The sequence below is a fragment of the Rhamphochromis longiceps genome, linkage group LG11, assembly GCF_057381845.1.
Source record: "Rhamphochromis longiceps isolate RC_006_pf linkage group LG11, R_longiceps_female_GT1.1, whole genome shotgun sequence".
Lineage (NCBI taxonomy): Eukaryota > Metazoa > Chordata > Actinopteri > Cichliformes > Cichlidae > Rhamphochromis > Rhamphochromis longiceps.
Window position 1 is genome coordinate 37,681,517 of NC_140567.1, and position 23,680 is coordinate 37,705,196.

At 41.9% G+C, this 23,680-nt stretch overlaps 2 protein-coding genes across 4 annotated transcripts in view; one reads left to right on the forward strand and one right to left on the reverse strand.

Annotated features, from left to right (window-relative positions):
* Positions 1-5,193: 5,193 nt before the first annotated feature.
* On the reverse strand, positions 5,194-12,287 carry LOC146659953 (sodium channel regulatory subunit beta-1). Its single transcript, XM_085423940.1, has 6 exons — positions 11,979-12,287; positions 9,857-10,023; positions 8,590-8,824; positions 8,264-8,414; positions 8,102-8,155; positions 5,194-8,012 (listed from the first exon to the last, which is right to left on the reverse strand). Exons 1-5 carry the CDS (start codon positions 12,019-12,021, stop codon positions 8,110-8,112), a joined length of 642 nt encoding a protein of 213 aa, XP_085280066.1. The 5' UTR covers positions 12,022-12,287; the 3' UTR covers positions 5,194-8,012; positions 8,102-8,109.
* A 5,537-nt stretch (positions 12,288-17,824) lies between these two features.
* gramd1a (GRAM domain containing 1A) overlaps positions 17,825-23,680 on the forward strand; it is a 42,487-nt gene continuing 36,631 nt past the window's right edge. For 2 of the 3 annotated variants that reach the window (XM_085423944.1, XM_085423941.1), the window contains exon 1: positions 20,109-20,969. In XM_085423944.1, the coding sequence (XP_085280070.1) occupies positions 20,506-20,969 (464 nt within the window). In that variant the 5' untranslated portion in view covers positions 20,109-20,505. Of the gene's footprint in view, positions 18,235-20,108; positions 20,970-23,680 lie in introns of those variants that run through there. The other variant, XM_085423942.1, reaches the window with a different exon arrangement.

Consider the following 23,680-nt stretch of genomic DNA (forward strand, 5'->3'; position numbering starts at 1 on the left):
CTGCCAGCCATTGGCAGTGAATGAGTTAAACCCATTGACTCATTCACTGCAACTGACGGCTATAGACGTCAATGGCAGTGAATGAGTTAAGTGCCCAGCTTCCTCCAGCTCAATAACAAAAAGATTAAACGGTCCGTTCTCGACTTGATGCTTTTCCCTCCTCATGGTAAGGAGGTGAAAGCATCTTCCAGTCCAAAGGTGGTGGACACCTGGTATAGCTAATAGCTAAAAGATAGGTGGTATGTAAGGTGATGTAGGGAAACTTGTGGTTTCAAACTTTAATAAAGGCTCATCACTGTGGATTGTGGTCCTTGGTTTCTGTAGATGTCCAGAAGTCGGGGTATCCGTAACAAAGTGTAAGTGGTTGGATTGTGTACCACAATAGGGCTGCCACAAACGATTATTTTGATAGTCGACTAGTCACCGATTATTTTTGCGATTAGTCGACTAATCAGATCATCATCCATTGGACATAAAACGTACAGCTTATTGCACCAGCAGCATCTGCTCTTATATAACTATCATTAGCTTACAGCTTTAAGTGTTTAAGGTCTGTGCTAACTAACAATAAAGACAAGATGATAGTTTATTCAATTTTAATGACATTTGCAGATTGTTTCGGTGAAGTTTAATAAACTCCTTGCTATCTAAAATCTAACAGGACACCGGAGTAAATTCTCGAGCATCTCACACTTCTGATGATCAGCTGTCTGCTTGACGTTTATTCAGCTGTGTAAAAACTATAACTTTAATCTCAGCCAAACCGATTTACTCAGGAACAAATAAAATACTAAAAAAAGCCAAACAATAACATTGTTAAGTTATCTAAGTGACTCATATATCATGTTTAACCTGAGTAGGGAAAGATGGCGGTGGGTTTGAAAACGATTAGCCGGGAGTCCGGTGTTCTCACGGCTCTAGTTAGCCTAGCCCCCCGGCTAGCTATCAAGCTAGTGGGTAACAGACGTCTCTGAAAACGTCGGAGCGCTTTTGAAAATATGCGGTGTCTTGATAAACTGAGCAGATATTTGAGGTTTACACAGCTACATTCTCGCCTGAAAACATGTTAAACGTTTATTTTGTGACCCAGAAAGAATAATAAGAGTAATATTAAAACTAACTAGCTGCCGCCATTGTTGGAAACTAAGCTGGGCTGCGCTATGAATTCTGGGACACAGCTGCTTCTTCTTCTTCGGAGTTTAACGGCAGCTGGCATCCTTGTACATGCAGTGCTGCCATCTTCTGTTTCAGTCCGTTATTACACTCTTAAATCCTGCTACTTATTCCTGCTTTTGGGATCTTACAAAGCTTCAAACGACGCGTCGACTATTAAATCAGTCGTCGACGATTTTAATAGTCGACGTAATCGTGACTAGTCGACTAATCGTGGCAGCCCTACACCGCCACCATGTCCTTGTTTGTTGCATTAAACTGCAGAGCTGATAGATTGATCCAGACTTTCATTTGTTTGTTTAGTGCTCAGCCAATCAGAGCCCAGCTCAGAGCTGCAGGTGTTTCCTGTCAGATAAAAGTTTAAAAGAAATCAGAATCAGAGTGCAAAGTGTGAGTAACTGTTGGAGTTATTTCTGTGAAATCACTGAAATGCAAACCCGACACTGTAACTTTTGGTTAATGTGATTAAATTAAATGTGGAGAGTGTTGCAATTTAAATTATTTGAGTCATTGATTGTCTTCGTTTAGTCCGTCAGCTGCTCCTGCGTCGCAGGATTGCAGATGATGACGGGCTCCTTGCTGCCCGCTCCATCACCCGTGGCCACCCTGCGCAGAGCCTGAGCGACGGCCCTGGACGGCGCCGTGGCCGCGTTCCAGTCGTGGGCGATGTACTGGTGGTACGGGTCGTGAGAGCTCTCCAGCTTCTTTGAGCGGATGTAGCTGAGCATGATACCGAACGTGAAGAAGCTGAACATGCCCACCAGCAGCAGGATGTACATGATTCCCTGAGACTCAGTGTGGGCCCTGCCTGCAGCCACGTGCTGCACAGCCTGCTGGGTAGTGAAGTTCTCAGCAGGCCCTGCAGGAGACAGAAAGCTCGTGCTGTTGAGGCAGTGCTGCAGGACGGAGAGGAGGAGAGACTGCAGCTCGGTACTGTTGATGTGGGACATGGCTGACCTCTGCTGGGCACTCAGCAAACTGCAACTAGGAAAAAAGATAAATTTATAGAGAAATGCAGTTATTTAGAAATGCGATATATGCCTCTGGTACACGACAAATGAATAATAATTTTTCATTTGTGGAGTGATTTTAAAAACTCATGTTTAAAAATTCTGAGTGAGTCGTTCAGAGGAGTCGTGATTCCCACAGCGAGGGCTGCAGTGCTCCGCACGCTGTGCAGATTTTTCAGTTTTCAAGTCTTTACAACCAATCAATATATTTCTAAAAAGCTTTTAATTTTGTAAAATTTTCACTTGATTTTTCAGATTTTGAACAGTAGATTTATTCAAGTAAAAGTACATTTTAATATACTTTTACTTTATATAAGTATTTCCATGTTTTGCAGAGACTGTATATTACTTGCACTCCATCCATCTATTTTCTGTTGCTTCTCTGGTCGGGGTCATGCAGAGACGCTCAGGCCTTCCGCTCCCCGCCACCTTCTCCAGCTCTTCCAGAGGGACACCGCAGAGACACAGCCTCTGCAGAACGTCTCTGTGGGTTGTCGTCCCAGTGGGGCCTCGCATACGAGGAGCCATTCAGCTTTACTTGCTTATTATTTGGCAGATTTTAAAACATAAATCTATTATTATATGATGATGTATTATTAGGGGAAACGGTGTCAGGTATTATATAAGTGACTGAACTGATATATACAGTAATCACTAATATCATGTTTAGGATCCTCCATGAGTACTTTCATAACTTTTGTTCTATTCTTCAACTACGATTATGACTATTACTTAAATAAAGTGATTAAATATTTCTGTCATCACATTTACAAACAGCTGTTCACCTAAAAACAAACTTCAGCTCTTCCATGAAAGTAAAACTTGTCCCAATGTTTTCTGCACGACTCTCCAATCTTTCAGCCCCTCAGCTTAGTTCTTGTTCCCTTGTGCAGCAGCCCAATGAAAACACTCATTTCAATGTGACTTTATGCAGTATGAAGAAATGTGTTGTGAAAAGATTTAAATACTTAATGGCTCATTTACATATTTAATCATCAGAAGAAAATTTGTGATAAAAAAAACTGATCATCTTAACCTGAGAGGTCTAGTTCCAGTTTTCAGCCCGTTCACCTGAGATTTAAAATAAACTACAAGGGAGGCAAGTGGGAGGTGTAATCAGGTGTAATCTGAGAGGCAGCTCACATTTTTCAAATCAATATCAGGGTTCTCACATTCTCGGGGATGATGATCGAGTTTGTCTTATCGTTACTGATGTTTAGAGATTTCATTGTGCACACACATCCTGACTGAATCTTCATGCATTAGAGAGAAAAACTTACCTGAGAAGGACTCACATCAACCTGTGCGTCTCCAGCGAGGAAAGAAGCAGCTAGTCGCTGAACCCTGAGTATTAATGCTCAGTCCTCACCCATAAACATGCTCAACATGTCAACACGTTTAATGAAACCAGGAGGTCACAGGGCAAGGTCAAAGGCAGCAGGGGTGTCCTAATTTCACTCCCCTGTGCTGGTCCAAGCAGCAGCTTTGCAGGAAGATTATTATCTTTACATCAGGCCTTGTTTAGGCAGCGTTACCCAGTACAATGTCACTACTTTCATTATGTATCATGAGTCTGACTGCATGTCAGATATGAACATTTCAGTGCTGCTCATACGATCGCCATCCATGCTCCTCTGAGCATCCAGACAGCAGCTTGTCAGATGTGTATGTGCTCGGCCGGGTTGTGTTGCAGAGGGAGCGTGTGTCGCTGCAGGGACGGCGCCGGGCTGCGAGCAGGAAGAACAAAGCTGCTTTCAGACCAGAGGCAGTTTGGATCGTCTGCAGCACAGCTCAGACTAGATTGAGTTACAGCACAGTCACCTCCAAATGTCCTCTCACCACTGTGTGTGTGTGTGGACGGGTTTAACGTCTTCATGGGGACCAAAGATGGATAGTTTACTATACTGTGGGGACAAACAGCCATCGCGGGGACCAAAACGCCAGTCCCTTCGAGTTTGAAGGCATTTTTAGACTCAAAATGTGGTTTTAGTGTCAGGATTACAATTAGGTTATGGTCAGGTTTAGGGTCAGGGTTAGGCATTCATTTTTGATGGTTAGGGTAAGCAGCTAGGGAAAGCATTATCAATGAGACGATACAAGGATATAAATACACACATGTGTGTGTGTGTTTAGAAACAGTGTAGCAAAAACAGTGGACAAATATTAACAAAAATATGATTGTACAACCTTTGTCTAATTAGACGTCACTGTGTGTGCTTTTAAACCAGAGTTAACATCGTCGTCGTTTTGCTTTTGCTGGTCTCTGCTCTCTTCCCTCCAGCCTCCACCTCCTCACTGTTCTTCACGCTGCACAGTGTTAGCTGACTAGCTAGCATTACCCAGAATGCTGTTCTGCAGTGTAATTTTGTAAATATCCTCTTAAAATTCAATTATTTGCTTCCAATCATCAGAACTGTGAATAGGCTGAAATAAAGTTCCCCACAAGGCTCTTGGTGGGAAAATTAACAATAATTAGTGATAATAGAAAAATTAATATTATGTACAAAACTATACCCATAAATGGTTGAAATAAGGAAAAAATGCTCTCGTCTCATTTTGTTCTAATGTTTCATACATTCTGACTTGAATTGCAGATGAATGGAGGTAAAGTGTGTTCTCTCCTACTCCCTACTGTGAGCCGTTACAGGATGTTCAGCTCAGAGTCAGCGGGCCTCACTTTGAGAACCTGCACTTTAAAACAACTAATGGGCCAATAACCAACAGTCTCCTTTCCAATGCTTCCTGTTTACTCCTCCAAGACTGTGAAATTATGACTGAATCAGTTACAAGACTGATTCACCTTAGCTTGTGCCAGCTTAGCATGTGACACAAGACTCGGGCCTACACCACACTGGCAGCGACGTGGTGACCAGAAAACATCAAATACATTCGGCTAGCTGATCGTCAGCTCCTCTAGCCTTCACTCATCCTTAGGCAAGACACTGAACCTTGAGTTTATCCCAAATCATTCATCAGAGTGTGTGTGAAAGTAGAATGAGACTTGTTTTCAGTTAACTTTATTTATACAGCGCCAAATCACAACAACAGTCGCCCCAAGGCACTTTATACTGTACGATAAAGACCAATAATCCAGGGAAAAGCCCAACAATCAAATGACCCCCTATGAGCAGCACTTTGGTGACAGTGGGAAGAAAAAACTCTTTTAACAGGAAGAAACCTCCAGCAGAACCAGGCTCAGGGAGGGGCGGGGCCATCTGAGCAAGGGGAGGACTACAGAACAAAGACACGCTTTAAGGAGGGCGAGTGACCAATGAGAGCACCAGACACTACTTGACATGTGACCTGACAGTAGATATATTAGAGGGTTACCTAGGCAACCTGGGATATGTGTACAGCCATCATCTTCAAAGTGATGAGTGAAAGGCTTCCAGTGTGAATGCAGTTTTATTTTAATCTTGACTTCGTCCATCTTGATGCTTTAAAAACAGAGTGAGGGACGCTTTGAGCTCAGTCACGGAGCATCACATCAGCCGATCAGCTTTATTCTGAATTAAACCAGAATTGAACTAAATGTTTCTACTGTCACGAACTCTCACAGCTGTGTGCCCAGTGCTAAAAGAAAAGGAGCTGTTGTCGAATAAAATTGCTTCATCTATAGAGCCGAGAGTGTCCGTCCACCGTCGATCACCACAGTCCCCGCATTAAGCCAGCAGTAGAGTTGGATGAGGTTTTCAAGCCTTTTATCTCTAAAGGATTTCTTTCACTGACTGGGAGGGAGGGGGACAAGGTTCCCTCACAATTTTAAGGGATACTTGTATCTGTGGCACGTTGTGTTATTATGCCTTTTTCCAACCAGTCATACTATGGTGCAGATTTGTTGGTGTGGGGAATTATGATGCACATGCCGCTTCACACAGTAACCCTACTTTCCCCCTTAGTATCAGGCACAGAGCAGGTGGGGGTGAAAGATCAGCTACCAGTCGCGGGTGTTGATCTTATTCTTGGAAATGAATTCGCTGGGGGAAAGATGTTCCCTGCCACCCCTGAAGCTGCTGAAAACCCTGCTGCAGATGTTTTCGGTCATGCACCATCTGGGGCGGTGTCTCTGCAGTTTAGCATGTGTGGTTGCTCATGCACAGACCTTGGTGATGCAGTGGACATTTCCCATACATTCTTTAAAAGCCTAAAACTCTTGTCAAGCCTTTGCCTGGGAATAAGAATGAATCTGTGGCGTTTACTGGGATACCAAACAACTTGTGTCTAGCAGTAGACAAAGAGCAATTCAGTAGAGCTCAACAGTCTGATTCTACCTTGTCTGCCTGCCTCTGTGCTGCAAGGCGGCGAGCACTTGGAATCCAACCCGTGTTATACTGATGATGCTGTATTGCTTGTTAGGCCTTGACCACGATCATTTAGGAATTAGGAGATCTTATGATAGAGTTTCCTGCTATTATTTTTGGCCAGGATTGAAAACTGAGGTTGTCAGATTCTGTCCATCATTTTATCCACGTCAAATGGGTCAAGCATTTCTTGAGTGGGAGAAATGTTAGATGGGGGAGTGTTATGATCCAGGTCATGATTTTGTGTTGTTGCTGCTCACCGCACCTGAGGGTGGCGTTGTTTGTTCTGTGCTTGTGTAAGTTTGCAGGTGGAGCCTGACCATTGGTAGAAGACTGAATGAGGCCGGCTATAAATTTGGACCTGTCCGGACTGGCGGCTCCGCCTACTTCCTGTTTCCAACAAGCTGTGTGTTTAGCCCCGTGTGTGGTGTGATTGAGTTTTCTTAGATAAGAAGAGCTAGGCTGCAGATATTGTAGATAGTGTAAAAAGATCTCTATTGTTGACCTGGTAGCTGTAGGGGCGGGAAGCCGTTTTCTTTGAGAAATGTTTCTCCTGTTAGGGAGACCGGTGGGAGGCCTGTATTTTCTTTTGGGTTTTCTCATTAAGTCAGTTCTGTTTAATGCCCACCCTGACGCTCGCTACCTTTTGAGTTTAATAAAACCGCTAGTCATTGTAAAACCGAGGCCGTGTTGTCCTACTGGAGCAGGGAGTGTGGGCTTTTTCTTTTTTTTTGGCTTTTCTTGTGTATTGCTCCAGCTCCTGCTAGGCCGGGGTGTACGAATGCACACAGGGAGAACAGACCACATTTATCTGGAATTATTGATGGAGAAGGAATATTCTCGAGTCACTGCTAACTTGTAAGTCTCTAATAAGTATAGTAGGTAACTTGAGTACAGCTCACCTGTGGCAAATAAGCAGTAATTTAATCGAACACTTTCATTGTTCGGAGATTGCTGACCGCAAACTCTTCATTGAAGGCTTAGTGTTTTTAAAGTAATGCAGGATGAGGGATTAATAGATGCTTTGTAAATATGACTTATGAGATAATAAACATTAGTAATTTAAAGGTGTTACTCACACCTTTAAGGCCTTTAAGCCTTAAATCAAAGTGGAGGTTTTCCTTTCCCCCCCTGTCATTTATGCGATGTTACAGTGGAAGATGTTTGCATTACAAATTACAGCACAGGCATCAGACTGCCCACACTCAGCTTTAACTACTCTTGGGTTTGTATGACACAAGAGAGAGGGGATATCCCTAATAAGGTCATCTCAGGTACAAAGGCTCCACCCACATTTTCAAATCTGTTGCATATGAGGGGCAGCCAATCAGAAGAAAAATGCCTTAAAAGGGAAATAAACAGCTTGTTTAACATAGAGGACAATCTGAGAGGCTTCCTCGAGGTCCAGCATGAGATAAATAAGGATTATTTTGAATTGTAATCATGCAAAGCCACACGAAGGTGTAAATGAGCAGGTCCATCTCAAAGAAAAAAATGCTCTGATCTTCTGCCTGAGCTCCAATCCAATCTGATGGATATAAAAAATGAAACATACAATCACAAAAATCAAAGTGAAAGACATTCTTCCGTGTACAGAGAATTTATACAGCAACTCACCGCTGATGTTAGTCTAGCTGCACCCCGTCACAGTTATCTTTAGATTCTCCCTGTCTACAAGTGCACAAAGGAGACAAAACAATCTTTTTAGATATAAAACCAACACAACCAAAATGACCTGTTTCCTGTGAACAGATCACCTGGACAACAGACATGACTTACCCAGCCTGAGCCTTTTTAGCTTGACGTGCTTCGTGCTCATCCCAGATTTTCTTGTAACAGTAGATCAGAACCGCAATGAGCCACAGCTGCAGCAACGTGACCAGCACGTACATCATTATCTCCGAGATCACATCAGTCAGCTCTCGATTGGCTGGGAAACAGGAACTGACAATGAAGCTTCAGAGAGAAGACTAACAGGGGCATATTTCTCCCATATTAGCTTCTCTTCTATCCGCCCAGCATGCATAGAGAAGAAGATCTTTTGTAACACTGCTTGGAACAACAATATTTTGTATAACTGAAGGATTTAAATCCATCCTCCTTACCTACAGTCACCACACTAAGCTCCACCTCCTTCTCCACAGTGACAAGCTCAGGAGACAGCGGCAGGAAGAGGGTACGGTGGAAGGTGCAGCGATACGTCCCAGTGTCATTGAAGGTGACGTTATTAACATACACGGTTCCCATCTGAATGTCATCATTTAGCGTCCCGTGCCATACCAGGCGGTGGCTGAAGTCTTCATGGAGGATGTCAGCTACAGGATGGTCATAGTGGAAAATCTGAGATAGGGAAAGAATTAAAAAACTGGGAATTTAGTTATACTTGTTCCCTCACTTATATCTGAATAGAACATAAAGAAATAGACACACATAAGCTGATCGGTGACAAGGTAGGCCTGCTCTATAACATCCCCTGCTTTATTGTCCTTTTGAGCTCTAATAGGAAACATATTGTACCAAATAAATATCACCATGTATTCAGTAGGACTTTAAACAAATGACTGAGACCAAAAACTCATCAGAGATGTGTCAGGGGTACACGTCATAATAAAAAAGTTTGAAGGGATACATGTGAGCTTACATGTATGGACCCTCACACGCTCCACCAATCAGTGATCAGTCATCTAAGGCAGCGGTTCCCGACCCCCAGCCAATGGACTGGTACCGGGCCGTGAGTCGTTTAGTACCGGGCCATGAGAGTCGAGGCTCAGGTGTGAAATTTATGTTTTTCATGGTTTTTTATCGTTTTTATCATTAACTCGGTTTCTCTGGGTCTTTTCCTGTGTGTTATGAATAAATCTTCTTGTTTTGGCACCGCTAATCGTTTTATTTTGTGGTGTTCATCTGCGACACCTTAAAGGCCGGTCCGTGGTGCAAAAAAAGTTGGGGACCGCTGATCTAAGATGAACAAAGGTAGACACTGACAAATAAAACAGTTCATCTTCCCTCCCTCCATCCCTCATATATCCACCCATCCATCCATCCCTCATCCATCTATCCCTCCATCCATTTTCCAACACGTATCCATGGTGGCAGCAGTTTACTGTGTAATTTATGCCGTGGTGTTTGTGTCTGTGGAGTTATTTGCCCACACAGAGTGGTGCAGGTTCTCCGGTGCAAACTCCATCCACACTGTGCTGGATGTGAGTGATGCTGTTATTCTGTAGAAAGTGGTCCAGAACAGTGTTGCTCTTTTTTATGTTTGTGTCAAGAAACAAGAAAAAACATCAACGATAAAAAGAAAAAAAATCCAGTGACGTTTTTGTTTGATGCTCCACTACCTGAGTCACTAGAGAACTTTGCTGAACTTACATGCCTGAACTCCTCCTCTCCCAGAGGCTTGAAATGCCAGTCTACGGTGGCTCGTGCAGGGACCTCCTCTCGTCTCTTACAGGAGATGCAGCCCAGCAGGAATCCTTCTCCCGCCACAGCCTCAGTCAGAGAATCCACCTCAGAACAGCCGGCATGGCACTGAGACACTGCAGAGAGAGGACGAGGGGAAGAAGAAGTAGGAGAAGAAATATAAAATAGAAGCAGACAGAGAGAAAATACAAGAGCAGAAATAAATCAGAACTTTGTGAATCTGTCGGCAGTCACAATTGTCAAGCAAGCAAAACTTTACTTAAACAAGAAGTAGAGAGACAAAGAATAAAACTAAAGGCAAAAATACCCAAAATAAAAGAGCTCATGTCTTTCCAGTTACACACACATAGCACATAATTTAGCACACAGGCTGCAATAAGAAGAAAAAGCGACATAAATCATGTCATAACAGACCAAAATAGTTTTAATCGCCCTGCACATGAAGAATACAGTCACACACGTATGAATAAAACACCTGCATGCACTCTGTTAGGTAGACCTACTGAACTGCTCGCTAACACAAACATCTAATCGTCCAATCATGTGGCAGGAACTAAATGCATTTACCATGTATGAAGACATGTTTGAGACGACCTGCTGAAGTTCAATCTCAGCATCAGAATGAAGACCAAAAAACTGGATTAATCTCTCGTATTTACAGAGAAACAGGAAACATCCAGGAGCCGCAGGAGGAGCCATTCTCTGCTGGAATACTTAGTTGATGTCATAGACCAGAGCAACTCCAAACAACAGAAACTCAAATAACCACTTGTTGGAACCAAGGTTTGCAGAAGAGCAGCAGAAGTCCACACCGGGTGTTCATCCTGTCAGCTAAGAACAGGAAGCTGAAGCTACAGTTCACACAATCTCCCCAAAACTGCACAACAGAAGACTGGAAAAATGTTTCCTGGTCTAATAACCAACCTACAGCAAATGTGTTATGCTGTCATTTTAATTTGGCCCCAAATCTCTGAGGAATGTTTTCATTACCTTGTTGAATCAGTGCCATAAAGAGTTACTGCAGTTCTGAAGCCAAAAGTACTAACAAAATGTACCTAATGATGTGTCCAGTCAGTGTTCATTTAGGCAAAAACAAACACTGTAATCATCAGACAGACAGTCGTAAAAGCTGAAAACTCTGGAGGTTAGACATGTTTTGCATGTAACATTAACTGTATGTGAGTAAAGCCCTCACATACACGAGTCATCAGACTGATTCAGCTCCAGGAAACTTTCATGCTGCACGTTGTCACTCTAAAAAACACATCTGTCCGTGTTTCTTCTCTTCTTATCATCGAATCTGGAAATGTGTGCAAATGTCATTGAACAGATCATTGCTTGTATACAGAAAAACAAAACAGAGGCATCTTTCAGTCCTTCCGGATGCAAATGATGGATCGAACAGGAACAGCGTCTCTTTGAGGAAGCGTCCAGTCTGTTTCTGTCGTCCCCGCCCCAACTTCAACAACACACAGACGGAAAACACAGGTGTGCAGGTGTGACGGCTACTGGAAACAGCAATAAGTGAGTATTTTATTTCTAATTAAACTCGACATGTCAACACCAAGAAAAACACAGTGACTGCAGTTGGAGAAAAATGAGACAAAGGCTGAAAAGAAGGACAGCGGGCTACAGATAGATGCAGATATTCTTATATCATCTTTTGTAAATAAAGACACAGTAGAAATGAAATACAATGCAATGCAAAAAATAAGAAATAAAACAGGATTTGTTTATTTGTAAAATACAATAAACAAAAAAAAGAAGAAACTAAAGAATAAATGTAACCAGTCACAGACAGTTATGAAGACAGTTATGCAACATTGTATCGAAAAGGCCGCCGTGACTGTCAGACCACTGAATCTGATGATATTTGTCCAACAAACTAAATTTGTTAACTTTTTTAGTTTTATTGGGTTTATAGTCATTTTCAACTTCCCAGAATAAGAGAGCTTTACGGTCAAAGTAAAGGGTTTCCATGTATTAGAGCAAAACTTCAGCCACCAGCATTGATCGTTTCTCAGAGTTAAAAGTTAAAGTTGAAGAACAGGAAGGATTTTTTTGGACTTACCAAAAAGACTGAAGACAACTAACAAAGAAAAGTAGAGTCTCATCTCTGCGGGAGCCTCGGTCAAGCCTGCAGAGAAATATCGGTGTTGTCTGAGATTACATGTCTGCCTCTTGATTCCCAATGAATTTCATTTTCCACGTGAATCCAGACTTTGATTTTCCCATTGGTCCAACAGCTCAACAATCTTTAATTTCACTGAGGCAAAAAGAGAGCTTCAGAGCACAGGAAATGCTTCATTTATATCAAAAAGTTGAGTCTCTGTGTTTCAGGAGTTTTAAGTCTCCCGTGCTGTCCTGTCTGACTTTAAGGCAGCTAAATTTAGAGCGTGTGAATCCAGGAGAGTTGGGCATTACGAACGCTGAGAGCCAGCACGAAACCTGAGAAGATGAGACCTGAACCACAACCACAACGTGACCGCCACAGCAACACTACAGCCAAGTGTCCTCTGATTCAAACACTGACAAATCACAAGCCTGCAAAAGAGGAAAACTTTACATATAACTTCAGATACAGTGAAATTTGTTGTGGCCAAACAGACGTATATTCTTTCTCAGTGTGTACTACGATACACACAGTTTACTGTTCTGTGTTTCATGTTCGTTCTTTCCTGAAAGGAGCTGCAGGGCTGACATGCAAAATAACCACCATAGGATTTGTTAAACAAACAAAGTGGAAACAAAAGCAGCTCAGAGATTAAAGGGTAGCTCACAATCAGCTGCTTTCATTCATACAATAACTTCAGTAAAAAGTTCAACATTTTCCTTCATGGTTCAATATTTTTACAGACATAAACATTTACAAATGTTAAACATGACCACATAGGGAAGGCTCTTTGAGCCAAAAGGAACCACTGCACCAAAACTTTAACTGAGCATCTCCCACAATATGACCCTCGGTATTCACTCAAAGTGCAGTTTTCAAATTTTCTCCAGTAAAATATCAAAATCATCCAGGGGACCAATGCTTGTTGCTGTTCTCATGTGCCATCAACATTAAAATGATGCTATCTCTGAATCATAGACAGACTTTGGTAGTTTGATTGCAGGTTTTACCAGAACTTAGATGTGTTTTCCAGCTGTACTCACAGAAATCCATAAGGACGCCTCAGCAGAAATACAAAAACAACAACAACACGTTTGTGGCAACTTTAAGAAAAGAACTGCAGTTTCTATCAAAGCTTAGTCATCAGAAGTGTTGCACATTTAAAATAAACTCAGTGAGACAATGTATGTTAAAAGAAGACAAAAGTAAAAGTTTCACATTTAAGAAGTGAAATATTTAATGGGGGTCGGGGTAAACTCGACAGTATATAATGGTTTTACTGATCTGACTCGTTACAAGGTTAAAGATGTATTAAACGCATGAATAAAATACACAGGTGTACTCATAAGACAGCAGGCAAATAGGAAATAAAGAAAAAGTGAGAAAAGATCAAAAAGGAAACAAAGAACAGCAAAGGGACAGAGAAAACTGGGAGTGTTGAAAAAAGAAAGATGGAGGAACAGAAAAAGAAAAGAAATAAACAACAAAGGGGGAAGTGAAGAAGAAAGACGAGTGAGAACTAAATAAGGAAACCGGGGAAATGTTAAAAATGAAGAAAATATCAAAAGGGAGAAGAACAAAAAAGATTTTTAAAAACAGGGGGGAGAAGGAAGCAATGAAAAAATAAAAATTAAAGCAAGACGAGCGACAAACGAGGGAAGAAGAAAGAATAACAAAATAAGGAAAGATGCACAAGAAGAAAGGAGGAATTCAGCAGAAAAGGAAGGAAGACACAACAAAGGAAGCTAGGCCAGAGGAAGGAATGAAGGAAAGGAATGAATGAAAACAAGGACAGAGAGAAGATTGGAGGAAATAGAAAAGGCTGCACCAAAGAAAGGAAAGTTTGGCGTGAAGATAACCCATGAACCGAAATAAATCTGACAGCCGCGGATTAAGTGATTTAAAAATGATTAGTTTTTATGAAACATCATGTCCCAGCTCCTTTAAAAACGTGTTTCCTCTCCTCTTTTAGACACCACATCTCTTGTTCCTGCTTTAAATCCATCTGAATATTCCACACTGACTCTGACATCTTTCACACTTCCTGCCTGTCCTGTTTAGCGCTGTAAATTGCACTCATCAGCCTCTTTAAACCTGATTTCAAACCCGGCACTTCCCTCGTGTTCAGCCACTAAATGTAATATTCGGTTTGTCTTGATTTCTGCCATTGGAGAGTCTGACAGTCGGTCAATGCCTGCCACAGAAACAAGGCCACTCAAGTCAAGGCTGCCAAAGCAGACATCGACTGAAGGCCTCAACTTGCGTGCTGACAAAGACATTCACGTGGAGGATGCAGGCGGTGAGGTGGCGTGATGAATGTAGCGGGCTGGATTGTTTTTAAAGGGGAATGGCTCGTGATGCGTGAGGTGAACCTGAACACGTCCCTCTGTGAGGTCGTACAAATATTTGGAGAAAATAATTAAAATGTGAGCAGGCGGTGGGACACACGCCGTGTTTGTGTGCGTTTGTGTATTTTAGTTGATTTGGAGGTCAAGGATGTCGTCATGTGATGTAACTAGAGCGATAAGCGTCCTTACCTCTTTGCTCTTTTTTGGCCTTGTATGTGTCTGTGATTGATAATGGCAGCAAAAATCAGGAGGGTTAAAGAAATTCCCAGAGCAGAACATATGGGAGGGGGGACTTCAAGGAAATGTTGACACATGATAAACCCCGTGTGTGTGTGAGTGTGTGTGCGTGCACCTCTGTGACCCAACACATGCGTACACACAGTGAGTGACACACCTCCTATCTCACTATGCTGGTGATGATTCTTTATTTTTAGCTCAGATCGAGTTTCCAGCCCCTCCTGCTCCGCATGGTTCAGCAGCCAGAAGTGCTCAACAACACAACTCCCTGTAACCTGGAGCGCAGCAGTTCCTGCATATGTGACTCGGAGCTCAGCAGCAGCAGCAGCAGCGCCCAGCGAGGCGTTGATTGCAGGAGGCGGAGGAACAAACACCCGAGATGCCTCGCAGAAGCTACGGAGAATCTGAAATTGCCAAGTCACTGTGATGCTTTGTCATCAGTTTGAGAGGATGCAGAGGCAGCTGCTGGCTCGGGATCAAAACTGACAGGTACGTTAGAGACAATTCAAAAGTGGTTGTGTAGTTAAAGACTAAAAAACTTCTTTATATGAGTTTTTCTCCTCAAAGGACTACAAATGTCTCTGTTTCATAACGTGGTTGAGCTGCTGAAGTGCAAGAACAGCTATGTAAATATGGACTTTTAGAAAGTCCGGTATAGTGACAGATCAATAAAATCTCAAATATAGTTTGTAAATATGATAAAGTTAAACTTTGCATGCAAAACACCTAAAACTGTAAAAACCTTGAGAGACACACAAATCGTTTCCACACAAACCACAACACACAGAGATTGATCTTATTTAGATGATCACTGAGCTCCTTTATTTGATTTTGGTTTTTCCAGTTTAAATGTGCTGTTTTTGTCTTGTATTTGTGACCTTGTTAAATTAGTTTGTCTGAGCATCATATTTTTTATTTTATGGAGCTATTTGATAACTATTTAGCTGCTATTTAACACAGAAACTTCAAAACTTGGGGGATCAATAAAGTATATTGCATCTTCTTGTGACCCAATGATGTCACAATAATTAAAGCTTCTCTGTATGTCTGTACATGCCTGTACATTAACAGGTGCAGATTTCAATGGCGATTCTTGGGAAACATTAAAGATGTATATAACTATGACAGGTCGATTTTTCTTCAACAACAAATTCTTTTATTGCTACCAAAAATGAGAATTATGATTTCATGCCACCTCTGAATCTCTTTTTGCCTGCATGAATACCTCTGCCTGATGGAGGAGGCAGAAAAAACCCCACTGCAACTATGAGGGGTTTTTTTTCTTCTCATGTGTAAGATCGCAAATTGATCTTAAACATTCTGCATTAGTCTTTTCATAAAATAATTTAAAACCTTACAGAATTCACTAAAACGATGAACCGAATAAGAAGAAACATCTACAGCTATGACTTCATCGCTATCAACTGAACTTGAACTGTACTTTAATGCAATACCACTTTCACTTTATACCAGAAGATGGAGCACAAAGTTGATGTACCCCGTTATTTAACCTAACAAGTAAAAAGGAATTTATTCTAATCCACAGGAAACGAGTTCGGGGCTATTTTCTTTTGAAATCCATCCATTCTCATTCCCAACACGTAACATACCAATGATTTGTTACATCCCGAGGCGTATCGTAGTAACGCGAAATGTAACCTTCCGCATCCCTATGGTACGATTGTGGATGGAATCCAACAGCGGTAACGCTCCAGCCGTCTATTCCAGCGCTAACACTAACCTTAACCATATCAGGTAGTGTGTTCCAAAGCGATTCATGATCAGAATGTAAAATAAATGTACATGTCTAGATTCACTCTCATACCCCCAAAAGCGTACTATCCCGATGATTTGTCACATAGCGTTGATATGTTATGTTTTAGGATGAGAACATGTTGCTTCTGAAAACGTTTCAAAATGCTGCCCCTTCTGGTGAAAGGTTTAGTTCATATTTGCAGATCTTAATTACACCAATTCTCATTAAGACATTACAATCAAAATAAAGATTATGAGCATGAAAAATATGAATGAATCCACACTTAAACTGTTACTTTGTTTAAATGTTTAAGCAATATGAGCACAGACTGATAAATCCTGTCTCAGTAGTGATAATATTACACGGAAAAATGGAAAATAATTATTTCTTTCGAAAATGATACAGAATACCCGAGATTCTCACTGAATTTTGTTTTTTCTGTTACATAAATAATGTCCTGGGTGAGGTGTACATACGCCACCACTTACTTTATAATGTGGCTTCTTGACCTTTATTAAGATTAGATAAAAACTGTATTTTTTAATTCTGTAACTGTAAAGTGTAAACTGCTATGCCGTTCCTTTAAAATGGCATTTTAATATAATAAATGAATTTCAAACAAAACCTCGTCTACAGTTATGCATTTGCATTATTTGGGTTTTCTTTTATTCTCCACTGCAGACCAGGTGACCTGGTATACCTATCGCCCAAAGACTGCATCCTTCCTACAAATGATGCTTCTGCAAGCGGAAGCAGGTGAGATGTCAATAACACTCTTATTTCTTAAATGACTGTTATTCACTTAATAGGGACCCACGGACACGCAGTATTTCCAGCGCGTGGGGTTACTAGTTGTTGCAGTAGGCCTCTTTAAACACAAGAGGTCGCTATGCTCCTTTGCATCAGCGGTGGTTAAGATTTGCTCCCTTCAAACAAACTCTGAAATTAAGCCAAATCTTTGGATTTCCCACCGGGTCTGATACCTGCTGCCCAGAACCTCTGCTGTTGTGACATCACCGAATTTATTTTTACTTTATTTTTTTCTTGTCCTGGAAGTAAAAGAGCCTCCGCGTCATAGAGACCCAGCTGGAGGTGACAGAAGTGAATAATGCGAAGGTTAAAGCTGATGGAAGCTAAACTGAAAACCAGTTCTCAGCAGGTTTCGTTTGTTTGATGTAAACACTCTTCTTCTCGCCACACATCGTCAGGACAGTTATTTTCCTCGGATCGTACCACAAAGTTTGTCCGTGGGGGATTCGTTTCGTTTGGCTGTTAGATGTGTGTGTATGTGCACATACATCGAAAAATTCATTTAATCATAACATATAGACTTAAACATTTTTGTGTGTGTTTTGTGTGTTTATTTATGAAAAAGACAGCAGGAGTTGTGTTTTATTGATGAGGTTTAGCACAGCTCCCCCCCGCGCACTAAGCTGGTCGCCCTGGTCTCGTCCTTTTCACTTTTCGACAAAAAACGCTTTGTCTGTTACTTCAATAGCGAGTTAGTTTGGTTCCAGTGCTGAGCTAACTTTGGTCTTTATCTTTGAATTCATTTTAAGAACAGGGTGAGGGAGGGTGTGTTTTTAAAAAAGTGAAATGGAGGAGGCGTAAGTGGAACTTTCTGTGCTGCGAATAAAGTCTGAGCGGCATCATTGTCGTGGCCTTCAGAGCTCGGGTCTGTGTTTAAGGTTAGCTGGCTAAAGGGGCTAACAGTTAGCTGGAGCCGGCCGGCTGATGCCTCTCTGTGCATCCGAAGCATGTTGATGTGTTCCTGTGAGAAAGTGGATTTTAACATCACGTCCCGCACCGTGGCCCGGCTGGTTTTCGAGGCCGAACAGGATAACAGAAACGGAGGAAACTCGTCCAATGGGAGGTAGGACTTCTACGGACTTTTAAGGCTCTAAAAGTTTGTTGTTCTTGGTTCTTCTTTGCGCCTCGGTGGTCTTTCTTTGCGCTGCGGCTGTTTAACGGGTGGCAGGAGGTCGGAAATCTTTCAAGTGGTTATTTTCTGCACCGCGACGAACCGAGCAGCAGACTTTTGCACAGTTTAAACCGCAGAGCTAGTGCGTCTGACTCGGCTGTAGTCGGTGTGTTTGTTGGTGCAGTCGGAGGAGCTTCGTTTCACGGCGGGGACAGATAAGGCTCGCTCGTGTGTGCACGGGGATCACGGTGGCTGGATTACTCTGGGCAAACAAGTCTGTGCCAAGATTGTTCTTGTTCAAACAGATCACATCAAATACTGTCAGACGTGCCGGGGCCCTAGCCTTGGAAGTTCACGCTTTGAAGGCAAACAATGGACACACACACACAGGTTATCGTAACACACGGAGTTATCAGAGTTATCGTAGCTTCGCGTTTGCTAATATTATTTTATTCAGTTTGCAGAGTGGATTTCCTCGTTTCACTGTTTGAAAATGTTATGATTATGTTTCATTGGTGTCAGTGTAGCTTTAGTGTTTTTGCTCTAATGCAGAGAGTATTTATGAGGATCATGATTTTAAGAAGTTCACAATAGTTATTACAAAAACATATAAACACACAGCAGTTTTGAAGGCAGGAGTGTTGACCTCCAAAATCTCTATAAACATCTGCACCAAAGCCTCACCAGGTGGGCTGTGATAACAAATTTAACCAAAGACTGAAACTAACACACATTCTGGGTTTTGCACAATGTCGTTTCAGTTTGTAAACACAAGAAACTTTAACAAAAAATGATGCACAAGCAATTACAAAGTGATTCTCTGTTGGAGGACCCGTCTGCACTCTGTTTTCGGATAGTGTTGGCCTTGGCAGTGCCAGCTGGGCCTTGATACCAGCCACAGATTTTCCAAAGTTTGTGTTTGTGTCTCATACTGAAAAGAAGTGTGGGGTTGTTGCTGTTATTTCTGCCCATTTAGTAAACATAATTCTGCTTGAGGTATAAGTCAATTGAACCATATCGGAAAAAAGGTAGTTGAATGTTCCCTGGTGTATAACTTTTCTGACAAAAAAATTCAAATTTTTTTTCTCAATTTACAAGCTATCTTAGAAAACTGAAAGTTTACTATGAGTTGAGGCGTCTTTGAGGTATATAGGTGGTAGCTGTTATTAGCTATTTATTTTATGTTTCCACAGGATCCATTGAACAGTTATGGCTGCAGGATATAAAACTCCAGCATCTCTTAATGTTTCAAACCTAAAGCAAATAAAACTGAGCAGGGAGGGGGCATTGCGCTTGAAATCAACCCTTTTAAATCAACAGAGGCTCTTTCGGGGTTTTTGGATCTCTTGTTAATTCACAAATAAAACAACATTTACACCGATCAGTAATGTTTATCGGCTAATTTACCCCTATTTGGCTTGTTTGATCATAAAGGTTGCGTATCTGTTCTGGAGCAGCTGCGTTTTAAAAATTGGTCTCTTGAGGCTTTAATTAGTGGCTGTTATCTGAAAGCCCCAACATTCACCCAGTTTTGGCTATTTCAGAGTTTCTTGAAGGGAGAATTTCTTTAAATGATCCAAAAATAGTCAAACATAAATTAGCTCATTACAGATGAATTCTATTGATCAGTCTTCTGATAATCATTGCTGTCTGACAGAAATGTCTGTAATCAGTTAAACCATCACTTTAACAACTTGTATGTGAGGAAGCAGATTTATGATAGCTGTGGTCAGGTCCAGGCAGGCCAGCGTTTTGAACGCCAGGTTTCTGCTCTTGTTGCTCCTCAGGTGGCTCCTTCCAGACAGTGCTATGTTTTTCTCTGAGGCTCCTTATCTCAGGAAAGTCTGCCTAAACTCAAAAGAGTGAGACTTCTAAGCTGAACACAGAAGTGGGAGGATCGCAGAGCGTTTTAGCCTCTCGTTGCCAGCATATATGTACAGACTGGACAGCGGGAAGTGGATTGGTTGAAGAACTGAAACTGAGACTGCCAACAAGTTTTCTGCTGCGTATTTTTTCTCTGCAAGAAACCCTCAAACCTGTTCACTTGAGAGCTGTTTTGCCTTTTTTACCACTTCAGGAGAAGTTGACCAGCACCTTCAGAAGAAAATCTGTTAAATTCACAGGAAACATGGTGCGTAATCAATAAGTTGCTGTCTGTGGCCGACACGTGGTCGGTTTTAAATGCTCGTCCTTCTTGATGGCCTTGACTGAAAAGCTCAAAAGATGACGATGTCCCCTCCTGCAAGACCAGAGGGCATGACTCTGGCTCAGCCCATCCCCGTCCCAATGCTGACCGTCCTCCCGCCGTCCTCGGACACAGAGTCCTGGTCTTGTTCGCCTAGTCCCAGACCCCTGCGCTCCGACCGACCCCGTGGCTCCCACCGTAGTAGGACAAGAACCAAAAGGCGGAAACAGGAAGAGCAAGGCTGTGCTTATAAGCCGCAATGGGGCAAAACTCCACAAATCGTGATACAGTCGTCCACAGAGAGGGGAGCTGTTCAACATCGGAGTCCCTCGCCCTCTTTGGTTACTGAGATGGGGACAGCGAAGCAAGGTCGGGACAGTCCGTCACATGACCTCCTCATACCGCCGTCTCGCTCCTGGTCTCGTAGTCCGTCACCCAGCCGCCGCTCTCGTTGGTCCCTCAGGAGCCTGCTCAGCAGGGACTCTGACGGAGACCGCTGCAGGTTAGTGTGCTGGATTCAGTCAGTGATTTATTTGTTTTTATCTACAGTTTATCTGCTCCTCATGGCACAGGCCAAGCTCAAGCTTTTCTTTTTACCTTCAGTGATTCAAGTGAAGGTTCTTTCTTATCTCGCAGCACATAAAGTTCAGGAGGTCAGAACAGAGCGTCCGCACCGTGTTCAGCAGCCTCCTGGGTATTCTGTGCTTACCGCTGTGTAAAAACATCAGCCGATTTGCATTCAGGCCCGCTGAGACGGCGGTGACTCACACGAGCTGTGCAGCCTCTCATCTGTGCACATTTGGTGAGAGATAAGAAGCACATGACGCTCTCAGTCATATTTTTCTCTCTGAAACTACACGAGAGCAGCTATTTTGGATTAGGGTGAAGGTAATTACCTAAAGCTAGTGAGGACAGGATGAAAAGTTTTTCTTTCTTTTTTTATTTGTATGACATATAGCCAAAGTTCGTACAGTTAAGGAGGAGGAAAAAGAGAAGAACTGAGCTGTATATCCAGGGTTTTTCCTTTATATGTAAAAATAGGTGTGGGCCTTCTCGTAAAGCTTATTTGGGTGGCTGTAGCTCAGGTGGCAGAGCAGGTCAGCCACTAATCAGAAGGTCGGTGGTTCGATCCCAGGCTGCATCCTGGCTGCATGCCAAATATCCTTGGGCAAGATACTAACCCCACGTTTGCCTACTGGTGGTGGTCAGAGGGCCCGGTGGCGCCTGTGTCCGGCAGCCTCGCCTCTGTCAGTGCGCCCCAGGGCAGCTGTGGCTACAATGTAGCTTGCTATCGCCTGTGTGTGAATGGGTGGATGACTGAATGTAGTGTAAAGCGCTTTGGGGTCCTATGGACTAGAAAAGCGCTATATAAATGCAGGCCATTTAATATATGTGATATAATGTGCCACAAACAGGACTTTAATATCACCAACCATTCCCATGTTATTACCGTGTATCCATATAAATGGCCCACCCTGTACTTATCTAAGCAGCACTTTTTCCTCTGAAGAGATGAAGAGATTATGTTCACAAGTAAACCTGAGGATGCGTTATCTTGTGATGGTGGCATTACATTTCGTGTCAGTGAAACTGTTTCGTCAGGGTTTGGAGTCAGTCTCTGCGTGCAGCTGTGCAGCTCATTTCAACATCTGTGCATTAACTCTTTATAACTATTTTTTTTGAACAGTAATAAAATATATATATATTGCACATCAGGTCATCTTACATATTAAGCCAGCATATTCTGCTTTAGCTCTTTTGCACACATCTGTTTCAATCTCCATATTTTTGCCTCTTTTTCTGTCATCATTTATTTATTTGTACTATTTGTATTTATATGTTTTATTCTATATATTAATCGGCATCTGTGGGTGGACAGCACAAGAATTTCATTGCACAGAGAAATGCCTTTTTCTCTTGTGACGCATGACAATAAACACTTTGAATCTTGAATCTCTAACCTGTCAGAAACCAGCTGCAGCACATTCGACTGAAGCAAGTCTGGTCCGGTGTGCTTCTGCAAAGCTTGATATTACTTAGGCAAGCTCCTTTTTCATGATTCTGTATTTAAATGTTCAATCATAGCTTTAAATATATTTTGATTAAAGAGTTGTCATCTCACCTTTCTACAATTTATTAAAAAAAAAAAAAGCTCAAGGAAAGTTTGTGTTTAAGCTGAAAGTAAATGAAGTTTCCTTTTTTATTCTTTAAGAAAATAACAATTTTGTGTCTCCAGGCAAATAAACATTTCATAACTGCAGGGTTGCTTTTTTTATTGTTTTTACCTTTACTGCATTACAAAGGATTCTGTGTGTAACAGCGTCTGAACCTCACCTAAAGAAAGCTGTGTCCTGGGTGTGATTGTGCTTTATGTTTTAACATGTTTAGTAGTTTGATTCCACGCAGAAGCTCATTAGTCCACCACTGCTCTCTGCATGTGGCTGCTGTGCTGTGCCTCTGTTCCCGCGGAGTTTCCCACTGGTTGTTTTTCCTCTTCTCTGCGTAAAAACCATAATCAGTGCTGTGGCAATGGCTCTAAGAAAATGCTATAAATGATTGTTCAGAGTTTGAACAGAATTATGCGGGTGGGGGTTAAAGTTCACAGCCTCTTCTTCCTGGAATCTCCCAGAGGAGCAGAAAGGGTCAGATCTGGTTACTCCAGGTTCAAGTAAAATTTAAACCGTTTATAAAGGGATGAGCTTGTTTGGGCAGTGTGATTGATTAAGGATGTATTTGTAATTTAGTTACAGGACAACTTTAAAATGATGAATTATGAGAGGAAATGTACTTTTCACCTTTATAGACCAACAACAATATAGCCTTATGATGCCAAAATAACTGGAGATATGATTCCTGTACCTCGTGACAGAATCTACATAATTCTCTATTTATTTTCCTCCCAATTTCTAATTATATGTATTTATTTATAGCTGAAAAGCTTTTATGCGACACATGTCTAAGAAATCCTCCCGTTTTGACTAAAAACTCATTACAACACAACTTCTTTTATTAACATGGGAGTGTTTTTATCTTAGCTTTTCTTTCCTCCCACATACCATACCAGTCATTTGTTTTTGCAGATTACCTGTTAAAATCCTGATTGAGTCCAAGTATGCTATGATGTCAAATTTAAAAAAACAAAAACCTAGAAGCAGTCAGATGGCAGGATCGCAGTGATAAAGCAAAGACTGTACCCTGTATTTAAACATCAAC